General features: G+C 43.6%; 1 protein-coding gene across 1 annotated transcript; it reads right to left on the minus strand.

Moving 5' to 3' along the window:
- Window positions 1-1,507: 1,507 nt before the first annotated feature.
- On the minus strand, window positions 1,508-20,947 carry map3k3 (mitogen-activated protein kinase kinase kinase 3). The gene is made up of 17 exons (XM_085783626.1): window positions 20,798-20,947; window positions 16,706-16,769; window positions 16,054-16,175; window positions 14,740-14,780; window positions 14,171-14,270; window positions 13,271-13,384; window positions 12,944-13,064; window positions 11,679-11,812; window positions 10,795-10,868; window positions 10,604-10,671; window positions 10,109-10,204; window positions 9,847-10,008; window positions 8,875-9,023; window positions 7,718-7,849; window positions 6,324-6,453; window positions 5,993-6,170; window positions 1,508-2,503 (listed from the first exon to the last, which is right to left on the minus strand). The coding sequence occupies exons 2-17, from the start codon at window positions 16,707-16,709 to the stop codon at window positions 2,275-2,277; spliced, it is 1,854 nt and encodes a 617-aa protein (XP_085639752.1). The 5' UTR covers window positions 16,710-16,769; window positions 20,798-20,947; the 3' UTR covers window positions 1,508-2,274.
- Between the last annotated feature and the right edge of the window lie 1,337 nt (window positions 20,948-22,284).

The raw sequence follows: 22,284 nt of genomic DNA on the forward strand, positions 1-22,284 counted from the left end.
GCAGTTTCTTTAGTAAATGAACACTTTAAAGGTTGAGCGCTGCAGCCAAATGATGCAGAGTTTCCATAACCTGTCAGGTAATACTGTCATCTGAATGTAAAGCTATTAGGATGTGAGGATTTCTTTCTTTCTTTTTTTTTCTGAGTTGGAACAAGAGCAGAGCCAGGAGACGGCGACAGCGGCCAGAGTTCGTTTTCCATCCATTTTTCATTTATAAACCCCAATTCTGTAGAAGTCCGCAAAACCAGCTGCTTTCGACAATTTAACTTTTTTTTTTTAAACAAAGACGCCATGTCCTGAAAGTATCATTCGATTTGACACAGTCTAGATATAAAAAATATATTTTTACATATATATTTGCTTATAAAATCTAATTGTAATGGACATGGGGATATAAATAGAAGTGAAGCCATTTCTCTTTTTTTCACATTTGAAGTTAAAAAAAAAAACAAAAACAAAAAAAACAAATTTGGCAAAGAGAAGAAAAGGAAAATAAACCCCCCAATAACATTCATTTTTACATCAAAGTGCATCTGATTTCAAATTGATCGTTAAGCTAAGGCTTCTTCGTCAGGGCTGTTTGGGCGAGACGCATGAGGACAGAGTGATTATAGGCAAAGGCAACACAACTCGTTAGTTAATTAAGGCTTTTGGTTTGTGTTTTGTTTGATTCCCAGGTCCACACTACTGTATGATCCTGTATGTGTGTCTCTGTTTGGCACTTTGTGGGCTGAGGACACCTGTGCAGCAGGTAGAAGATCCAGACAAAAATCCACACCCAGCTCCTCCCACTCTGTTGCATCATCACAACGTCCTGCACCGTATTGAAATGCACCGATTCTCCAAATACTTTAAGGCAAATCCAGATTCAACCGGTTCCTTTAAAAACTGCAGTAACGACCATGATGGTGGAGTTTGTAGCTGCCCAGCTCCAGTTTGTGTCTCTCATTCATTCCCATTGGACTGAAAAGACACAGAAACAAAAAGATATTCCCACAAATCTCAAAAAACAAAAAAACCATCTGAATCAAATACTTTGTTTTTGCTGCACATCTGTTTCTGCTTCCTGATCCAAAAGGAGGAGGATTAACAGCTGGAACATGTTTGTTATCAGATAGATTTGTATATATTGAAATTCACCTTAACCAGCACAGCTGTGCCACTTCTGGCTACCTAGAAAAGAAATTCATCCTTTTTTTTTGTATTTTTTGTTTTTGTTTCCATCCAGATGGTTCAAATAATCTTTGAGGATTTTGGAAACACCTTCAGAGGAGATAAAATGTGCATGAGAGCCAGAGACTGGAGCTGGTAGCTGCAGTGCATCATGGTCTATTGAGGCCAGAGAAACATGGAGAGGTTTGTGTTTTCATCCTCAGTCTTCTGAAGGGATAAAACACGACTCAGCTTATACTTGTGTGGGACTGAAGTAGCTACAGAAACTGGTGTTTTTGAATAGCTGAATATTATTTTTTAGCTCCAGTGTAGCTACTCTACACATTGTTGTGTGTTTTTAACTGAAACTACACACTGGTGAAGATGCAAAGTGCATCACAAACAAGGTTCGGACAGAGTTACAACTGTGAGGAGGATGGAGTTTTTTCTGTTCCACAGCAGGAACTGAAACAGGAAGTAGTTGCAAGTTGCCAAAGTCGGGGAAACAAAAAAAAAAAAAAGTAAAGAAACAAAAGAAACAAAAAAAAAAGCTGAGAACAACTTGTCCAATTAACACTGTGGTGAACAAGTGGAGTTCAACATCCACTGAGAGAACGTGAGCTGTAGGCCTGCTGTAGCTTTACAACGCTGCTCAGCTAAATATCTTTAAAAAAAGTCAAACACTCTGAGCTTCTCTGGTGCTTCTCTTTTTCTTCTTCTCATCGCTGCCCAACGAGTGAATGTAAACACACGGGAGGAGGAGAGGAGACGATATTATGAAGATGCTCGGAGCTCTGACTCACTGATGCTGCATTCGGAGCGAGTTGAATGTGTGTTTGTGTCGACAACACCTCCACCAAGATGCTTCTGTTCTGTCATCTGTGTGTTGTTTCCCCCTGGTGGCGGCCGCTGTGTGAGCACCGGTTTCTCTCTCAGAGCTTTTGCGTTGACTGCAGCCGTCAAACTGTCGCTTCTTTTTGGCGTTTTGTGACGTGTCCCGGTCCAGTTCTGCGGGGGCAAGGCGGGGCGGGGCGGGGCGGGGCAGGGCGGGGCGGGGCGCCACTTGTAGGTTGTTTTGTTTTTATTTTCTCGCTCTGTAAGTTTTCGAGTCCAGAAAAAGTCTCAGCACAGAACCTGGGCGAAGGAGTGTCTGAGCAGCTCCTCGGCGCTCGGCCTGTGCTTGGCCTCCACGAAGATGCAGCGGATGAAGTCCCGCGCCTGGTCGGAGGCGTGCGAGGGCAGCAGCGGGTTGGTGGGCTGGGTGGCGATCTTGAAGATGGCCGCCATGGCCTCGTACTCGGCCCACGGAGGCTTTTCCGTCAGCATCTCCACCACCGTGCAACCGAGGCTCCTGTTGAAGAGACACAGACATAGATCAGTTCCACATCATAACAAGCTGAAACAAACTCCAGTGGCTCCTCCTGTGGGGAGATAGTACGTACAAAAGTGTCATGAATCCCCTGTTCACACGTCAAAAAAGGGCTGTAAGAATTCTACACTTTGCCCAGTACATAGCGCACACAAACCAGTTAAACTACATGACTTAATCAACTACAAAACTCTGCAGATTATGTACAGGGTCGCAAATTTACAAGGTTTTTTCATTGACAGAGAAGTGACACACAATCTGAGAGGAAACATGTTATTTAGGCAGAGGAGAGTGAGAACTACGCTAAAATCCTTTTCTATCTCAGTCACAGGTGTCAAACAGTGGAACAAACTACGTAGATGATGAGGTTAAAAAAAAAAAATCAAGAAACTTGTGGGCTTTAAAAAAACCGAAATACGAAACTCTATTCTAGACAATTATAAATTGATTTAAACCCAGTGTAAGAGCAGATTTGATGTTAATTGTTGTGTGTCATATGGTCTGATTGTGATTGGCGGGTCAGCCTATATAGTGTAGGAACCTTTGGGGGTGCGTCAGGTGTTTCCAACCGCAACAGGAAAAACAGTTTTTGACCGCTGTGCAGCATCATGGTGCTCCGTGCGGATGTGTGTGTGTGAGATGTATGATTTAAAGCATGGGATGTAAAATAAAAGCATGAGATGTAAAATAAATGGACTTGTTTGCATCTAAATTGAAAAGCAACTGGACTCTCATTCATCCGTCATGGTGAAGTAAAAGCGCGTCAATTAGGTTTCCTGTTGAAATGCCTCAGTAGCTTAAAGCATTGGCTTAGCTTCTACACCCAGAGAAAGGGGTTTAACATTATTCTGGACTGGCTGCAGCTCTGCTGTTGTATCACGTATGCTAAGAAAGAAAAATTGTGATGAAATTAATGTATTCTGAATGGTAATCGGGGGCGGGACCTGATAAGCTTTATGCTTCTCCCGTTTTCCCTCTTTGTCATGTTGCTTGTATTGTGTAGTATAACTGAAACTGTGTGTGATGAAGTCTGATTCAATTAACATGTCTGAAATAAATAAATAAATATATATTATGTCTCTCAAAAAACTTCAGCTTCGGAGGAATGTTTTGAGTGGAAACTTTCACGCCGGCTCCTCCTCCTCCCCCCCCCCCCGGGCTGAGAAACCTGGAACATACCGACCCCTGTTACGACCTGTCTGACTGGACGTCGGCCAATCACGTCGCTCGCCCCCGGCCCGGGGTCACCACCCAATCAGCTCGCATAAGGGGAGGGTTGTCTGGTCCGCGTGTGTGTTTGTGTGTGTGTGTGTGTGGGAGCTGGGATACAGTACATACAGCAGCTGCCACACTTTATTAAAAAAACACCGCCGTGCTTCTGTCTCTTTAAGAGGCAACGAGTCGGTGTTTACTCTTCTTTTTGGCGTTCACGTCTCGTCCCGTCAGCGTCTGGCAGCCCGGAGGTATTTCTCCCCCAGTCAGAACATGCTCATAACCTGAGTCACCGCTGCAAACTCAACTATTTTTACTCTTCAGAGATGTGAGGCACAAAAACACACACACACACACACCAAACACACACACACACACACTTCCCATCAAGAGTTTGTTTGTTTTCACCTCTAAAAGTCTCCTGACCTTAATCCACTTTCATCACTCGGCTCCAGTCTGAGTCACGGACCTGTTGTTTGTGTCTGACGCCTTCAAGAAACTTTCTGCACCAATTTTGTTAAAAGTTGTTAAAGGGTTGCTTCGCCCAAAATTGATAAATCACCAATTTTCTACTCTCCGTCATGCCAAGGAAGGGTTTGGAGAACTTTCAGAGTCATCAAAACGCTTTAGGAGTTCCAGGGGGGGTCCGGCTGACAACGGATTTTCATATAATGGCGGCGGATAGTTCACTTTTGAATCGTCCAAAACGCACACTATGAAACATCCAGATACCTCCATACTGCTCGTCTGTACTGACCCAAGTGTCCTGAAGCCGCCACATGAAAAAGTTGTTTCGGGAAAAAATGAATGTGATCTCTGTTTTTATCCTTGTTGTAGCAGTAGCTCCCAGTGGCTCTGTTGATGTTTGTACACATGCGCGAGATTTGCTGCGAGATGTTCGTTCGTCGTTGGACACCATTGGATGTTTGATGTAAACACAGAAGAACATCTCGCACATGCCTACAAACAAAAAACAACTTTTTCATGTGACGGCTTCAGGACACTTGGGTCAGTACAGACGAGCAGTATGGAGGTATCTGGATGTTTCATAGTGTGTGTTTTGGACGATTCAAAAGTGAACTCTATCCGCCGCCATTATATGAAAATCCGTTGCCAACCGGACTCCAAAAGCGTTTTGATGACTCGGCATGACGGTGAGTAGAAAATTGGTGAATTATCGATTTTGGGTGAAGTATCCCTTTAACTTGGACTCGAGGGCGAACTGATTAGACATAGTACTTAAAGGTCCATGGTCAATATTTTACATCCAGTCCATGCATCCCTTATCGTCTTTACCAGAGGGTGAAGGTGGAGTTCCCAGGTCTCCGGTCTGTCATACAGAGACGAACAACCTCACACACTCACATTCACACTTAGAGGTAATTAAGAGTCAAACTACTGTGAATGTCTGTGGACTGTGGGGGGAAGTTAGAAAACCCACACAGACACAGAGAACATTGAACAGACATGGGAATCGATCCTCCAGAACCATCTTGCTGTGAGGTAACAGTACAAACCACTGCACCTGACACATTATATGATTCTGTTTTAACTGTGTTGTGACCTGAAACTAATCAACTAGGATGTGATTCTAGTTGTTATATTACAAAACACTTCCTAATTTCTCTATTTTTATTTTATTTCTGTCTTTATTTACATACATCTATTTGTTTTATATACAGGTGTGTTGAAGTGTTTTATTTCCTAAACTAATTTCTAACTAATTCATTTATATCCAATATTGTTGTTTCATATATGATTTTTGTGGATAAATTAATAAATCCTGCTCCACAGCTTTTATTATGAATTCTTAAAGTCAGTAAAAATATGTGCATATAATAAATAAATCTATTTGCTACATTAAGAGCAGGGATGCAGTTGTATAAGTGAGTATAGGATGCATAAACGTATATACGAATATGCTTGCATGTATACTGTGTATATATGCTGTCTGTAGTTTACTAGGATAAGAAAGGATGTAGGTACATATGTGTAGGGTATGTGTAAGGTTGACTCTGCTGCCTTTAATCAAACTTAAATCATCCTCATTTTATGTTATGTAATGTTATATTATGTGTCCTGTGCTCAGCTGGCACATGTATATTGTTCTACATACTAAAAATGTATTTGAAATACTGTAAATCTACACAGACCAAGTCATTGTTTTACTTTACTTTGTTGCTCTTGACAAACATCTAATTTCAGAAACAACATCTGTCCAGCTGTGCGTCTGAGCTGGGATCAAACCTGTGGCCTTACCAGACGTCGGCCTTCCTGCCGTAGCCCTCTCCACTGATCACCTCCGGGCTCATCCAGTAGGGGGTGCCGGTCACTGAGCGGATGCCCGTGCCCGACATGCAGATGGTCTGGAGCCTCTTGCTGGCACCGAAGTCTCCGAGCTTCACGTTACCGGCTGAATCCCGCAGGATGTTGGCACCTGGCGAAGGCCGAGCCGAAGCCAGACGAGGAACAGGTAAATAAATATAATCATTTAATCTCGGGCTATCATCTCTCCCACACACAGATGGTGAACCCAAACATCTCTTTTAAAACGTGTCTAAACATTTATCTGCTGTTTAAACAGAAGTACCTTTGATGTCCCTGTGCACGATCATGTTGCTGTGCAGGTAGGACATTCCCTCCAGGATCTGCCTCGTGTACTTCCGGGTCACGTTTTCCGTCAGGGCGCCATAGGCCTTCAGCTGGTCCTTGACTGAACCCTGATATTTAGAAAAACACACACACCACACTGTACATTTTAGACCATAATACTGTAATACAACGACTGTGAGACTCTCCAGAGCTGCAGCAGACACAGATGGAGCTGCTGGCACCTGAAGGACGGAGAGGTCTGTGATCCTGTGATCTCGACTCAAAAACACATCTGTGTTTGTGCTTCCTCCACATCTGCAGAGCTGCAATCAGCGCTGCACATTACTGTATTGTATGTATGAGAGACAGAATAGCACTGATCCGACCGCCGCTGTGTGATTAGTTATTCACGGTCCTGAAGGGAGAGGCAGCTGACTGCAGCTACAACAAAGTGCTGAGTCTTTGTTTTTTCTGTAATGGTGTATAATAGTGTAATGGGCTCTTTATGTTGCTATTTATAGATGAGTACAGAAGTTGGCTCTCAACGGCGGCCCAGGAACTAAAGAGAAACAAGGTTCCCGTGAAAATCATCAGTTCCTAAAACTGTTGTTGGACAGATCCAGAAGTATTTCTCCTTTTTAAAAAAACAACAACTAACAAACACTCTCAGGAAGCCGATTGTTGGCTTGTGTTTTCTTTTTCTATGCTGCGTTAACCTGTATTTAAATTATAATAATTATCTTGCGCCACGATATTAGATGAAATATGATGGAAAACAAAGCCTGAGGTGAGGGAATAGATGTTTAGTTTTCAACTCGAGCTTGGTGATAAGGCCTTAAAAATAAAATCTCAGATTCTTTCACATTTATGATTTGACGCCTTTTCTTCTCTTTAAAAACAAACTTATTAAATCATTATAAGTAAGTTTAAGGCCCAGTAGCTCATATCTGGTTTGACTGTCGACTCTTTTAACCTGCACCATCCACTGGTCTTTCCACCAGAATCTCTTCTTCTTCATACTACAGGGAAATGATTCCACTTATTATCAGCTCCTCTTTCGCCGTCGTTTTAGCCACCGCCATCTCCACAGTGCAACAGGCTCCTCCCACTGAGCTGCTGCCGAGTTAATGAGTCGTGCAGCTGCTTTTAGTCATTAAAAACTTGACAAAGGACGGTGGTTTGATCCAGATTTGACACTGAAAACCTGCTGAAGCATTCCCAGGAGACTGAGCTAATCTCCTCGGTGTGATTACCTCATGCTGCCAATGTTGATGTTTCACCTGAGTCTGCACCGTAATTATCCACTTTAAAGTGATTTAAAGAGTAAATTGCTCTTTTTTTTTTAAAAGCCATTACTCCTGAGCCCTCTTTGCCCCGGTTGCTGAGACTCACCCCCGGCATGTACTCCATGAAGATAGTGAGGGTCTTCTCGTTGTGGTCCCTCAGACAGCCGTAGTACTGCACGATGCGCTCGTGATGCAGGTTTTTCAGCAGCTGGATCTCACACTCCAGAGCGCTGACCTCCTGCACACACACACACACAGACATCCAGACACAGATAACAAGGTCATTAACACACTGCACAGAGAGAGATGAGATCCAACATGAAAACTGTGGCATCTGTTTTCATTTGCAAACAAAATATATATGTTTTTTTTTCTCCTTCTTCTTCCCCAAACATGTCTAAAATCCCTCGCAGGCGCTCGTGTATCTGTTACCACTGACAACAAGCAAAATGTAACTATAAACAGACGGACGACAAACAGTAAACTGTGAGTCTGCCAAAAGTGAAACCTAAAGCAGAGAGTCAATAAAAGGCAACAGCCGAGTTCCCCAAAAGAAGTTCCTGTGTTTACTTCAGAGAGCGAGGACACAACACAGAGACAGAGACAAACTAAATCCCAGAGTCCCAAAACAGAAGCTGGTTTAAATGAAACAACTGTGTGTGTGTGTGTGTGTGTGTAGGGGTGACGGGAGGCCATGGCGACGCTGACCTGTCACCCTTCTCCACCACCACAACACTTGGCTGGGATTCAGACACAGGAAGTGACAGTGCATGTTTTCTCTGTGGCCGACAGGAAAACACATTAAAACGGGGAGGAAGAGAGAGAGAGAGGAGGCGGAGGCAGCAGAGATAAACTCCTCAATACGACTCCACTTCTCATGACTTATTGATTTTCTTCTTTTTTCATTTTCCTTACACATCGATTGTGTCATTTATCTCTGTGTTTCAGGGGATAAAATAAAGTTTATGGTTTTAACTCCTGACCTAGAGCTGAAGAGAAGATGTTTATGTAACGACGGTTAACTCATTAATCCCGACTACCTGCATTCCAGCAGAACGGAAGAGGAATTTCCTGCTGATTTGTTATTATTCAACGAACTGGGGTTTAATATTTCAACTGCAACATGAGTCATGTTTTCAAAAACAGTGAGGGAATGACGTCGTCCAACATGTGACAGTGAGAAGCAGACATGGTGACAGTGAGAGAGTGGTGTAATCTCTGTGTGAGAGCATTCATGCATTGATAACCGGGTAAGACTTTCACCTTGCTGGTCTCAGGACTGTCGGGATCAAACTGGACCTGCTTGGCGGCCAGCTCTCTCCCAGTGTCCACGTCGTAACACAGGTAAACGCGTCCGAACGCTCCCTGGCCCAGAAGCTTCCCCCGCCGCCACGTCAGAGGAGCGCTGGGAGCTGAGAAAAAAACAAAACACACACATCTGTTTGTTATTGCTTTACGTTAAACACAATGTTTACTTTATTTAAAACACAGTTTAAATGGACCCGACTCAGTGCTGAGCTACGCTGAACGAGTCCCAGGATACAAGAAGGTTAAATGGATATGGATCTGTCTCCTTTACCTTAAAGGGATAGTTCAACATTTTGGCAAATTGGCCCATTGCCATAATCCCTATAGTTTTATCTTTAATTGTCGGTGCAAGCTATTTTTAGAACGGCGGAGCAGAGCCGCGAGCTGCTCAGAGCTACGCTACAAGTTGTGACCTGCACATTCACCACGCTATGAGATTACAACAGAACGTTACCAGACAGAGTTGTTTTAGAGGTAAATTCATGCAAAACCGCTGATGGGCGTTCCTGTCGGGGGCAGTTTTTCATCAAGCAGTCTCTGTATTTACCTCTAAAACAACTCTGTCTCGTAACGTTCTGTTATTATCTCATAGCGTGGTGAATGTGCAGGTCACAACTTGTCCACAAGAGCGTTTTGGAGTTGTTGGATTGTGTATTTGATGAGTTTGATGAGGGAAACCAAGAAATCCCATTAGCCTCCGTAGCGTAGCTCTGAGCAGCTCACGGCTCCGCCGTTCTAAAAATAGCTTGCACAGACAATTAAAGATAAAACTATAGGGATTATGGCAATGGGCCAATTTCCCAAAATGTTTAACTATCCCTTTAAATGATGTGCATCTTAAATGAGGCACAAAGACACAAATACTCTGAGTTTCTCCTCTCCCACCATGTCAATAATTTGGTTACAGTGGAAAGTTTTTCCACTCACACTTGTGGGCGACGGAGCGTTCCTGGGGGCGGAGCCTGCCCTGGGCGTCGACCAGCTGCCAGCTGCCCAGACTCTCCTCGCTGCCGTTGAGCGACCGGCGTGAAGGCACAAGAGTGAACAGGTTCCCCTGGGGACGACGGATCCGTGGAAACGTTCGACGACCTGAGACAGAGACAGGAGTCAGAGATGGAGGCGGATGATGAAATAAAGAGAGAGAGTGTATAAGAGGCAGGTGCATGCTGGGTAAACAGAGACGTCTTACCTTCACTGTGGTCTTTATGATGCAGGGAGACGTGGTACCTGCGAGGATACGTTCCTCCTTTTCCTGCTACTCGGTCATACACATGATTCTCCCTGTCTGAAAACCAAACAGCCACAGGTCAGAGGTCAGAGGTCAGAGGTCAGCGGCGAGTCAGCAGGATTACTCTGCGATTCAACCACAGTCCGACTCAGTCTCACTCTGAGTCACACAGAGTTCATGTGAGCGACTGTGTCAGCTCGTACTTAACTCACAAATGCTCTTCACATAAGCCTCCAGCTGGTTAACGCGATTAATTTAACGTCATTACAAGATAACACAAACAATCAAGAATAGATCTTTATCAAATCAGATTTGTTAAACCTCGAGCTTTTTTAAAGGACGGGGCTGCACTGTTTCTATTCTTGACGTTACAGCGGTTGTGTCCTCGTGGGCTGCGTTCACACAATATTCCCACATCATCATCATCACAGTGACGGATGGTGCTGCTGCTCTCACCTGAGCCCTCCTGACGGTTATCAGGGTAACTTTTGGCTCTGTGCATGCGAGACTTCCTCAGCGACGGGCTGCAAGACAAGACAAGGAGAAGGAGGAGGTGTGAGATGCGAAAACCACAGATCGTGAGGATATATAATGGGAAAAAGATGAAGAAGTCGGTTCCTGTGCGAGCAGGTGGAGCGGCTCCTCACCTGTCTGAGTTGCTGTCCAGAGACTGACAACTTCCAGAGACCGAGTTCTCCGCACTGCTCCAGGGATCCAGCCCCTGTGCACGGAAGGCAACAATGGAAAATGAGGAGAAGTGTGACAGCGTTCACATGTGTTTTTGTGTAAACCTGAAATGTAGATTTTGGTAACATTGGAAGCACGAGTCCACAGCTTTTTAAAGGGATAGTTCAACATTTTGGCAACAATTATTGCCATAATCCCTATAGTCTTAGCAGTAGGTTTGTTGCCTTTAATTGTCGGTGCAAGCTATTTTTAGAACGGCGGAGCAGAGCCGCGAGCTGCTCAGAGCTACGCTACGGAGGCTAATGGGATTTCTTGGTTTCCCTCATCAAACTCATCAAATACACAATCCAACAACTCCAAAACGTTCTGGTGGACAAGTTGTGACCTGCACATTCACCACGCTATGAGATAATAACAGAACGTTACGAGACAGAGTTGTTTTCGAGGTAATTGCAGAGACTGCTTGCTGAAAAACTGCCCCTGACAGGAACGCGCATCAGTGGTTTTGCATGAATTTACCTCAAAAACAACTCGTAACGTTTTGTTATTATCTCATAGCGTGGTGGAAAAAATAGCTTGCATCAACAATTAAAGGTAACAAACCTATTCCTAACACTATAGGGATTATGGCAATGGGCCTATATGCCAAAATGTTGAACTATCGCTTTAATTCTACAGGTTAATTCAGCTTCTTCTTATCAAGAATCTCCCCGGAAAATCGGCCAAGATACTGAATTTCAGTGACCAGAAAATTGTTTATGTGAACAAATCCTCAGAGTCTGAGATCCCAAACACGCCGCAAAGAAGTGGATTTTCCCCCATTAGCTGTGAAGCTGTGACTCACACACTGATCGCTGGTCTCCGGGATGAACTCCCCCTCACTGTTTATGCTGGTGTAGGAGCCTTGGCGGGCGATCCTCTGCTGGCGCTCGGGCACGTAGCCAGGAGGCGGTGAGCTACGCCCCGTGTTCTGAGAACCTGGGATTAGACGGCAGTTATGAGGCAGAGAGAGAGAGAAAAAAAAAGAAAAAAAGATCAGAGGTACGAAAAATAAGAATTTAAAACAATATTTGAAGGAGGACTGAGAAGCGTCAACAACCATGTGCTTCAGGTGCAGCGGACGATGTGGGAAAAAGCTGCTTTGCGTCACTTTTTTTTTAAAACTCATCATCCTTCCTCCTCTGTGTTGACAATTACGTTCTAATGTTTCTGGTTTTAACGGCTGAGAACTGGTTTTAGTGTTTATGTCCTGCTGCTGTAATAAAGTCCAGATCTCATGCCCTCCTGCAGCCGCTCTGACCCCCACCTCCCCTCCTCTCCTCCCTCCTTCCCCTGCTGCTTCAGAGAAAAGACAAAAAAAGAAAAGAGATCCTAAAGCGGGCCACTGGTCCACCGCACTAATAGAGCTCCATAATCTGATTGGCTGCCGTCCAGCAGGCATCGTCTAGTGATGGTGAACAGGAAAAGGAAGAGGACCCATTGCTAGAAGGGGAAGCCAAAGAAAGAGCAGCAGCAAAGAGAGAGAGAGAGCAAAGGCGGCAGAAAGGGAAACTGAGGTAGTAAAAAAAAAAGAAGCGGCGGCGAAGACACATGAAACACGACAGCGACTCATAAAAGGAATATTTACAGAGGGAACTTTTTTTTCTTTTTTTTTTTACTTCATTAAAGCAGAAGTAAGCGATCCAGTCATTTTGGCTAACTTCTTGTCAGCCGATGGAGTTAGCAGCCCCCGCCCTCGTCATGGATCTATTGGTCCTCGTCCCTACGTCACCACATTCACGCGCATCCCTTGGCTGCACACACAGCCCTTCATCATGCCGTTCTCTCTCCTCATTGGATAAAACTTGTAGGATATAAGAAAAGTTTTCTCCTCGGCTCAGAGCAGAGTGACTGAGAGACTTGTGTTTCGGTCCAAACACTCTATGTAAGTGATTGCTGTCGGAAGATATAACTATTTAAGACTTATACTAACACAAAAATATCGCTTACTTCTGCTTTAACTCGTCCCTCGATAACAGAGTTGCAGCCATGTTGTTGTTGTTGCATGTTGCAGAGAGATAAGATTAGAGAGAGAGAGAGAGAGACAGCTGAATAAGTGAAGATGCGTACCGGTTGATAGGTGGCGCCCTCGGGGTTCGGCAGCCTGGTACACGGTGCTGACGTCTCCCGTGGACTGGGACGACTTGATCCTCACCTGCTTACACGGCGCATGGTGGGAGGGGGAGGAGGCCTGGAGGGAGAGGCACAGGAGGACGAAGGGTTAAAAACTGACCACAACATGTAATGAAACGACGTCAGAGAGCCAGTTAGAGTGATGGAAATGAATGAGGAAGCTTGATTTTTCACAATATGGGTCTGTGATGAAGAAATGGTGTTGTAAATGTACGCCCCATATGTGTGTGTGTGTGTGTGTGTGTGTGTGTGTGTGTGTCTCACGTTGCTGTGCTCCTGAGTGAGCAGCAGGATCTTGATGCTCTTCATGTTGGAGCTTCGGTCCAGCAAGTCGATCGCCTTGTCCAGGTCGTCCTGACCTCGCAGAGGGATGGACAACTGCCAGGAGGACACAAGACAAACACATTAACACTCACACTAAAGTAAATACACAACGCATGTAAACACACACACACACAAACCAAGACCCACAAACAAACAAGGGCTGCACAAACGTTCAATCAATAATCCAAATTAGAGCTGCAACAATTAATCCAACTATTTTGATATGCGAATAATCAGTTTGAGTAGTTTTTTAAGAAAAAAATTTCAAAATTCTCTGATTTCAGCTTCTTAAATGTGAATATTTCTGGTTTCTTTGTTCCTTTATGACAATAAACTGAGTATCTCTTTGGTTTGTGGACAAAACAAGACATTTGAGGACATCATCTTGTGGTTTGGGAAACACTGATTGATATTTAACATTTTATTGACCAAACAACTAATCGATTAATCGTTTAAATAATCAACAGATGAATTGATAATGAAATTAATAATATAGACTTTGTCTGTGTTTCCATATTTGGATCAGGGCTGCAAGTGCAAATCGTCTGTAGAGCTAATTAATCAATTAAGTAAATTGACAGGAAAGGAATCAGTGGCTATTTTCATAATTGATTAATGAAATGAAAATATTCCATTTTCTCAAATGGAGATTTTCTACTTTGTCTCATGTGATAACAAACATCAGGAGTTTAGATTATTATGTTTGGTTTATTGAAAATGGAAAGTTTATTAAACTTCTCAGAGTATAAACTGATACACTGAGAATAATACAACAATAATAACACATGCACAATCACACATTTATATTTATATATATGAGACTGGTGTGAACAGCGTTACCTCATTGTTCATGTAGTGCAGGTCTAGCTGCTGCCCGAACACACTCTTCACTTTCTGCTGGATTTCCTCGAACTGCACGGGACGTCCAAACATCAGGATCCTGCACATCAACACACACGGAGAAACTCAGAATCACAACGATAAGACAGACAGATGATCTTGATCTTTTTCCAGTTGACATGCACACACACACACTCAAGCAAAAACATTAAACACACACACACATGGGGCTGCTGTGTTTAGTGCGAGCAGATTCCTCCAAGTACACCTTGCATATTTGCGGTTTGCGCTGGCAGCCGCAGCCTGACCACAGTCTTTTCCTCCATATTATCCAGCTCACATACCATCTGAGTTAAGAGCTGCAGTTGTGTGTTGCGTTGGACTCTGAGACGTGTTTTTTTTCTCATGAGCGGGAACATGTGACTGGAGCGGCATGTGATCGAGTGTGTTTATGTCTGTTGTGTGGGAGTGTTTACGCTCACTCTCCTGCATATGGATGTATACATGATGCATGGACATACAGACACTCTTAATGGCATGCATGTAAATAAAGACTTTAACAAACTCACCGTCTTTCTCCAGAGAATTCAAACTTTATCCTGACGTCGTCCTGGAAACAGGAAGTTCACCACATGGACAAACAGAGGGCATCGTATTAGTTATTATCACTGCACTGATATTTCAATTATATAACTAATAACAACAGTGGGATTTTTTTTTTTTTGGAGCTGCAGCACTTTCACATGCGATGTCTTCACCTGTGGGTCTTACACAAAGATTGTCAGTCTGTCTGCTGGGAAGATGTGTCACTTTGTACTTTTGTACTTTCTTCCATTGCCTCATCATTTATGAAAAAAAACAAACAACTTCTGCTCCTGACGCGCGCAAAAACTCAGTAACTGAGCGAGGAAAATGTCAAAGGGTGGAGGGTGGTGGGTGGTGGGTTTACGACTGGCAGCTTCTCCAACACAAGCTGGACATATTTTGAGAGAAGCAGTTGAAAAATAACTGGATTTAATCTTTTTCAGATGAACGAGAAGAACCAAAGTTGTGGGTGGCTTCTACTGAAACTCATCTGTCGTCGAGCTAAATGAGCCAACAGCTGAAATTACTGTAAGCAATGAGAATATATATATATATATAGTATATTCTCACTTCAGGGTGATGCCTGGGTACGTGGGAGTTTTATTACAGCAGTTGTGCATAATAAAAATTCTACGGCTGACACACCTGTAGTCATGAAGATAAAAACATACTTTGTCAGCAATTAAGACTCAACAGACTTCTGTTACAGGTTATTCCTTCGTCTCAGCTGTTAGATCCCCCAGACTGTGAAGAGCACAGAAAAGTGCTATGTAATTAAAGTTTATTATTATCATATTAGTCTAAATACTAATGGAGACAACTCAAAGGCTGTTGGAGTTACAGCTGTGTGTAAATGGTGTTGACAGAAACGCCATTAGGCTTTTATTTTGACAGTCAGCAGTCACCCGTACTGTTTAGAGACACTTTAAACACACACACACAGCTGCTCACAGGGAGTTGAACCTGAACCTGAGGTCTCACCTGGCTGCTTCACATCTTCAGAGCTACACTAATGAAACCACAGAGTGTGATAGAGACAGTGAGAGAGTAGCAGGAAAGTATGAAGACAGGAGGGATGTCATGTCCAACCTTCTGCAACCTTGTAGGTCCAAGATCTTTGAAGAAGACCATTGATTGTCACTGACTTTTTTGACTTATGTGAAACCAGGATGATCATTTCCATTATTCCTGGGTTCATGAACACAACTTTATATCGGCTTTCTCTTCCAAAACCATCTGTAGGTTTGGTTGGTTCTCTGAAAGCCTGTATGGTAATCTGCGCTGCAGCGGTTCTGTACCTGTCTGTTGGTCTGAGTCGGTGTCTTGGGTTTGCTGTTGTCGTATGACAGCACGGGCTGGCGCCGCGTCATCTGGAGGGCAACCAGGTCCTTCATTATGGAGTGGAGAGCCTGTCTCTCATCTGGAGAGGATAATGGGTCAGAGGGGGAAAAAAAACACACGATTAGAGCGAGGGCTGTAAAATGAACGGTGACAGAAAGAGAGGGAACGACGGCACTAGAGAGATGTGTGGAGACAATTAGGCAGGTTTAACTGCAGCCATATTGAGACTATCCTGTGACAGGGTATTAAGAGTCAGGAAAGGACTGCAGTGTTTTTGATATGCCTATTCCCACGTTTGATTTCAAGGCGAGCTCTGCCGGGGCTGGACGGAGTCACGAAGAGAAAATATTCTCCTTGTGTAGCTTGGACAGACATCACACGGCCCCGGGGCAGCGGAGAGAACCAGACCCCCATCTCCACAACACTGAAAGCCAATCCTTCACCCGACGGCGTCTGGAGCAGCAGCAGCAGCGACGGCGGCGGCGGCTGCAGCTCTTTGGCCTCGGGGAGGGTGTTTGGTGTGAGTGTGTGTGTGTCTGTTTTTATCTCACGCTGCAGGGGAAACTGTGCATTAAATGTCTTTCTAACATCAGGATTCACAGGACTCACTCATTGTGGCGACGGTGCGTTCGTGGTCCAGTCTTCAGAAAACTCGTCTCTGCTGCGCCGCGGCCTGATGGAGCGATGAAGACAGAAACCAATCAATCAGTAATAAGTTTGTAATAACGCAGGCTGGCATTGTTGTTCTTGTTAATACCTAAGTCAGACATGAGGTTATTCAGCAGCTCAGATAAACACCACCTGAGAGGTAAACATGAGGGGTTTACCGTCTGGAACCTGAAGGCATCACCGTGCCTTTATTACATGGTATCTCCATAATTCAGTTATACAACATAATGGTTTTAATGTGACGTTAACCAGGAAATCTTATTTTCATTCACAGCACAAACCTCTTTTCATGTTTGACTCCTTGCAGACCTGCAGGCCTGAGTCAATGCAGTACATATGAGAGTGTGTGTTTTGTGTAAAAGTGTGTACGAGTGTGTGTGTGTGTGTGTGTGTGTGTGTTTTTTTGCCCATGAGAAAGAATGACAATTGGAAACGGCTGAAACTCCAGCTACACTGGCAGAGATCGCTCTGGCACCGCTTTTATGAGAAGAATGATTTTTTTCTGCCATTTCAAACATGGACCAGCTCTGAACGTCTCTGATTGCACGAGCTGCAGAAAAACCAAACTCAGCTGTGTTATAACCTCCATTGTTGATGTTAACCGGGCAATATTATCTGCCCCGTTTCAAGGCGTCAACAGCGTTATAAACTGAGGCATTTCCTTCAATGGAGAGGGTTTCCCTCAAAATTTGTACCAATAAACCGAGGAATTTAAACCAATTCAACAAAGTCGCACACAACAGGACTTATGTTCTCAGCGCTCTTTTCACATGAACTTAGTTCTCACAAATACAGTGAATTATGGATGATTGAGAAAAGCTTGAATAAGGCAACGAAACCAAACTACAAGCTCCTTGAAAAGCCTTTTTCCATAAGACCATAAACGCTATGGTGCTCAACACTGAATGTGACCAATATCGATACCACAGGACTGATGATAGACAGATGAACTGGAGGCAATTTGCCCCTAAAATTTGAGACAGACAGTGCAAGTAAAGTTTTCATCTACTGGCGCCTGTGCAACCAGGAACTTTCCCTTTTTTTGGTGAAACATGGAAGAAGAGACTCAGTGAATCTGTAATCTGTCACTAGGTGTCAGGCCAATGTCTGTGAGGATCATGAATGAAAAGGAAATGTGAATATTTGCTTTGCAAGTCGATTTATTGTGTGCGCCCCTAAATTTTCTGCTTTTTAAGTTAGGGGCCATGGTGCTCCTAGTAAAAAATGTTAGTCTGGAGCCCTGCAGGTTGATATTTCTCAGATTTAATACAGAGATAATTTCCATCTTCTCCTAGTTTTAGACTTTTCTTAATGTTTTATTTGTTCTTGTCACTATTTTCTTCCTACCTTGGATGCTTCAGCTGCTATTAATTGTAAATCTTGTCAACTTCCTCATGGAGGGATGAATAATGTCTATCTTATCTTGTCTTATCTTAATTTCGGGCACGAGCCACAGAAACTGGGTAAACCATCACATCCGCATATGGTATGTAAATTATGTCACTTTCAAACAAGATGAGCCTCTTGAAGAAATCACTGCTGCATAGTTTCCTCCTGTGACTGGTCTAAAATGTCATGTAGTAAGTCAATGAAGCCACACAGCTCTGTGGTCGGGAACTTGGGAAGCCTAAAGAGCCAGTGACTGTTTTATGATGAGGACAAAGGAACCAGGACAAAGAAACACCAGACTCTGGTATGTTAAAGCGTCCGAGGATGGAGGATGGAGCGGCAGAGCGGCAGGCTGCAGCCGTCTGAGGTCTTGATTGTGCACAGCAGCTCTAGAAGATCTGAGAGAGAGGAGAGAGCGAGGAAGCGGGAAAAACTTTCTTCTGTGCAATGCATGAAACTGGGCACCATCATCATCAGCAGCAGCACCTGAGGCAGCTCAGTGACCCAGTGGATTTCTGGGTAATAATCACCCACAGGAATGTCGGGCACGTCCGTCTGTGGTCGGCAGAGCGTTGCCACGTTGCTTTCAAGCTTCCGCCGCTCTCATGTTCTCCCCTGCCAGCGGAGTGAGTGGATGCCAAAGACTTTTGTCCTTCAACTCTGTGAACCCCACGCTTATGGCACTTCATCGCCGACGAAATAGCATGAAGTTTATGAGGTGTGCAATGAAATCCCCCCCCCCCCACCCCAAGTAGCTGCATGAATCTACAGTCGATTCAGGTAATGCAGAACCGTTATCTCCTCTCCATCTCGATCTGGCACCGACGAACGCACCACAGTGTCAGCTCAGATCTCGTACCTCAAGGGGTCTTCATAGTAAACAACACAACAACAACGACTGTAATAACCTCTGCGTCCAATCCCCCAGTTACCCTCTCTCTTCTCTTCTCTTCTCTCCCCTGCTTCTGCTGATTTTAATTACCTCCCAAGTGGAATGTGGGGAATTCAATGGCGAAGGAGGCTGCGCTTTACCAGTCCAGTCAGCTGTGCCCGCTTTATTTTCCTTGTATCACATTTCCAGGACTAGCAGGATTTACATGGATTTTCCTCCCCCCCTCTCTGCTCTGTCTGCTTTGAGAGGTGTTTAGTCTGAGGCTGTTTTTCCCAGCCACAGTCCTCACTCTGTCTCTGGCCAGTGATGCATCTGGCCCGAGGGCTTCACAGCAAGCAAAAAAAAAAAAAAAAAAAAAAAAAATCCCCCCGGACCTGACGTCTCTCTCTCCCTCTCCCTCCCGCTCTCTCCTGTCTCAGGTGCACATGTGCTTTGGACTCAGGGTGACCCACAACATTTGAATATCGCTGCAATCTCAACAAGCTGCGAGAACTTGGCCCGGGCTTAACGTTTCAGAGCGAGCTGCTTTGCTTTGTAGTGTTTCAACACATGCACAGATACATTTGAATATAAATTTCAAAAGATAAACTATCGTCCAGTCTCAACATGAAAACTCAGTGTGAGCTTGTGCGAGGGAGATGCTGCATGTTCAGATAACAGTGGGAAAAGGTCGAAGAAAAACGTTAACCAATCTGTTCTATCAAAATCTGATGACCACAAAAATAAATAAATAAAAGGATCCAGTATTTCCCCATCTGAATTATACACTCAACAGGGAGTTTATTAGGCTAAAACTAATGCAGGCTAAGTACAACAAACTGTGCTAAACCCCACTTCTGTGATGAATATCATGTTTGTGGTGAACTTTATTGCAAGTGTTTTTATTATTTTTGACCACCTGATACATCACTATGAATTATGTAACACAGTTCAGCACCACAAACTACATCCAACCAAGTTATTTGAGGTGTAAGTTGAATTAAAACTTCTCTGCAACACTCTCAGTAAAAAACTGAACATGATTTATTGCAGACAAGGTTGTAATGTGGCTTTGTTACTATGTTAGAAAATACACTTTTTAATTAACTGAATACAGTCTGCCCACTTTGTTTTGGATATAAGTTGAATTAAAACTTCTCTGCAACACTCAGTAAAAACTGAACATAATTTCTTGCAGACAAGGTTGTATGTGGCCATTAAACCCAGTTGATTGTAGATTGTTATGTTAGGAAATACATTTTTTAACTAAAAGAATACAGTCTGCCCACTTTGTTTTGGGTACAACTTGAATTAAAACTTGTCTGCAACACTCTGAAGATGATTTATTGTCGAAAAGGTTGTATGTGGCTATTTAACTCAACTGAATGTAGATCGTTATGCTGGAAAATAAACTTTTTAACTAATTGAATACAGTCTGCCCACTTTGTTTTGGGTATAAGTTGAATTAAAACTTCTCTACAACACTCACATTAAAAACTTAAGATGATTTAGGTTGTATGTAGCTATTGATTGTAGATCATTATATTGGAAAATAAACTTTTTAACTGATTAAAAACAGTCTGCACACTTTGTTTTGGGTATAGTTGATGATTTGGCCCTCGAAAAATAAAATAAAAACTCGTGGATTTGTCTGTTTTTAAAGCTGAAAGTTTGTTTTTCCCCATATGCAGTGAACGCAGCACAACTCACTCACATACATACAGTGACTGTCACTATGGTCACAACAACTCCCTAACAACAACAGCCCTCACCTGTTGCCTTGACGACCTCGAACCCTGGGAACCGACACTCCGTTGGGTCACCGTTGCCTTGACGCCGCCGTGGAGATGACGCAGTCGTCGTCGTCGTCGGTCCGCCCGTTGCTCGTGTTCATCGTTGTCCTCAGTCAGTCACACCGACAACACACCGGTGAGCAGCGTGTGTGTGTGTGTGTGTTGTGAGTTTGTTAGTGTGTATGTGTGTGTTTGAGGGCGCCATCCTCCTCCTCCTCCTCCCACCACCCCCACCAGGTAACGGTGGGAGGCTCGTCTTCTCCTTCTCCTTGTTCTTCTCCTCTTTCTCTTTCTTCTTGGACGGAAAATTGGAGCAAAACAAAAAAACAAACGGATACTTCCAGGTTGTGAAAACAAACAGGGTCACATCAGAGAGCAAAAAAAAAAAAGAAATAAAATAAATAAATAAATAAAAAAATGTTCCGATGGAAAAGCTACATCAGCTCCTGTCCCGCTGCTGCAGCCGCGGCTCTTTGGAAAACTCACATTTTAAAAACATTTTCTTTTAAAAAAAAAAGAAAAAAGAAAAGTCCATCAGATGTTGACGCGTTCAATAAAGCAGGACACAAGAGTTCTGGCTCCGTCCGACATGAAAAAAAAGACAGAAAAAAAACCAAAACACTACCATACAAGGTGTAACAATAACCGTATGGCCTGTATGAAATCCATTTGTGAGTTAACAGGTCGCCAGAGGAAAAGTCCGTACGATTTCCGTGATTTTGACGGCCTCTCTTCCTGCTAAGTTTGCAGATTTTCCCTCTCTTGTGTTGCCAGGTTTGACTCCAAAATATCCCAAACTGGAACTATCCTCACTTTTTATGTTTGCACGGGATTCGACTGCATCGCTTTGCAACATAAATCCACATCTAAACATAATAATACATTGAAAACTAACTACACACAGGACTGTGGTCTAAAAAAGGAAAGAAAGGAAAGAAAGGAAAACAGTAGAGGAATTTGATTCAGAGAGCGACACGATGGTGTAAAGTTGCAGCAACAAAGAACTTAAATGACACTTATTTGTGTTTATGACACAAGTGAAGTCGACTCGTCATGTGAAGCGGAGTCAAAGTTGGACAAACTCCACCGATGTTTAGATTTCGGAAACAGCTTCGGGCTCTTAAAAAGCAGCTGCATTCACACACGAAAACCTTTTTAAAACGTGAAGAAAAAGAAAACGTAAATAATACTTGTCGTGCGATGTCTGCAACGCATCGTCCACATCGCGGTCTGCAACTTTCACCAACCACCACAACAAAAGCAAGAAACAATCTTCAACCGAAAATACGTCAAAACTTCCTGACAGAAAAATATCACAACCACCACCGCCGCCACCGGAACAGGCTTTTACGCCTCCAACAAGTGGTGAAAACTGCACTCCCGGGCTGTAGCCATGTTTTTTCCCCCAAAGTGCTTCACTGTCCGTCGTCCAAACGCACGTCAGGAGGACCTGGATTTATTCCCAG

The sequence above is a fragment of the Trachurus japonicus genome, chromosome 8 (genome assembly GCF_045865225.1).
Source record: "Trachurus japonicus isolate A0001 chromosome 8, Traja_1.0".
In the NCBI taxonomy this organism is placed as follows: Eukaryota; Metazoa; Chordata; class Actinopteri; order Carangiformes; family Carangidae; genus Trachurus; species Trachurus japonicus.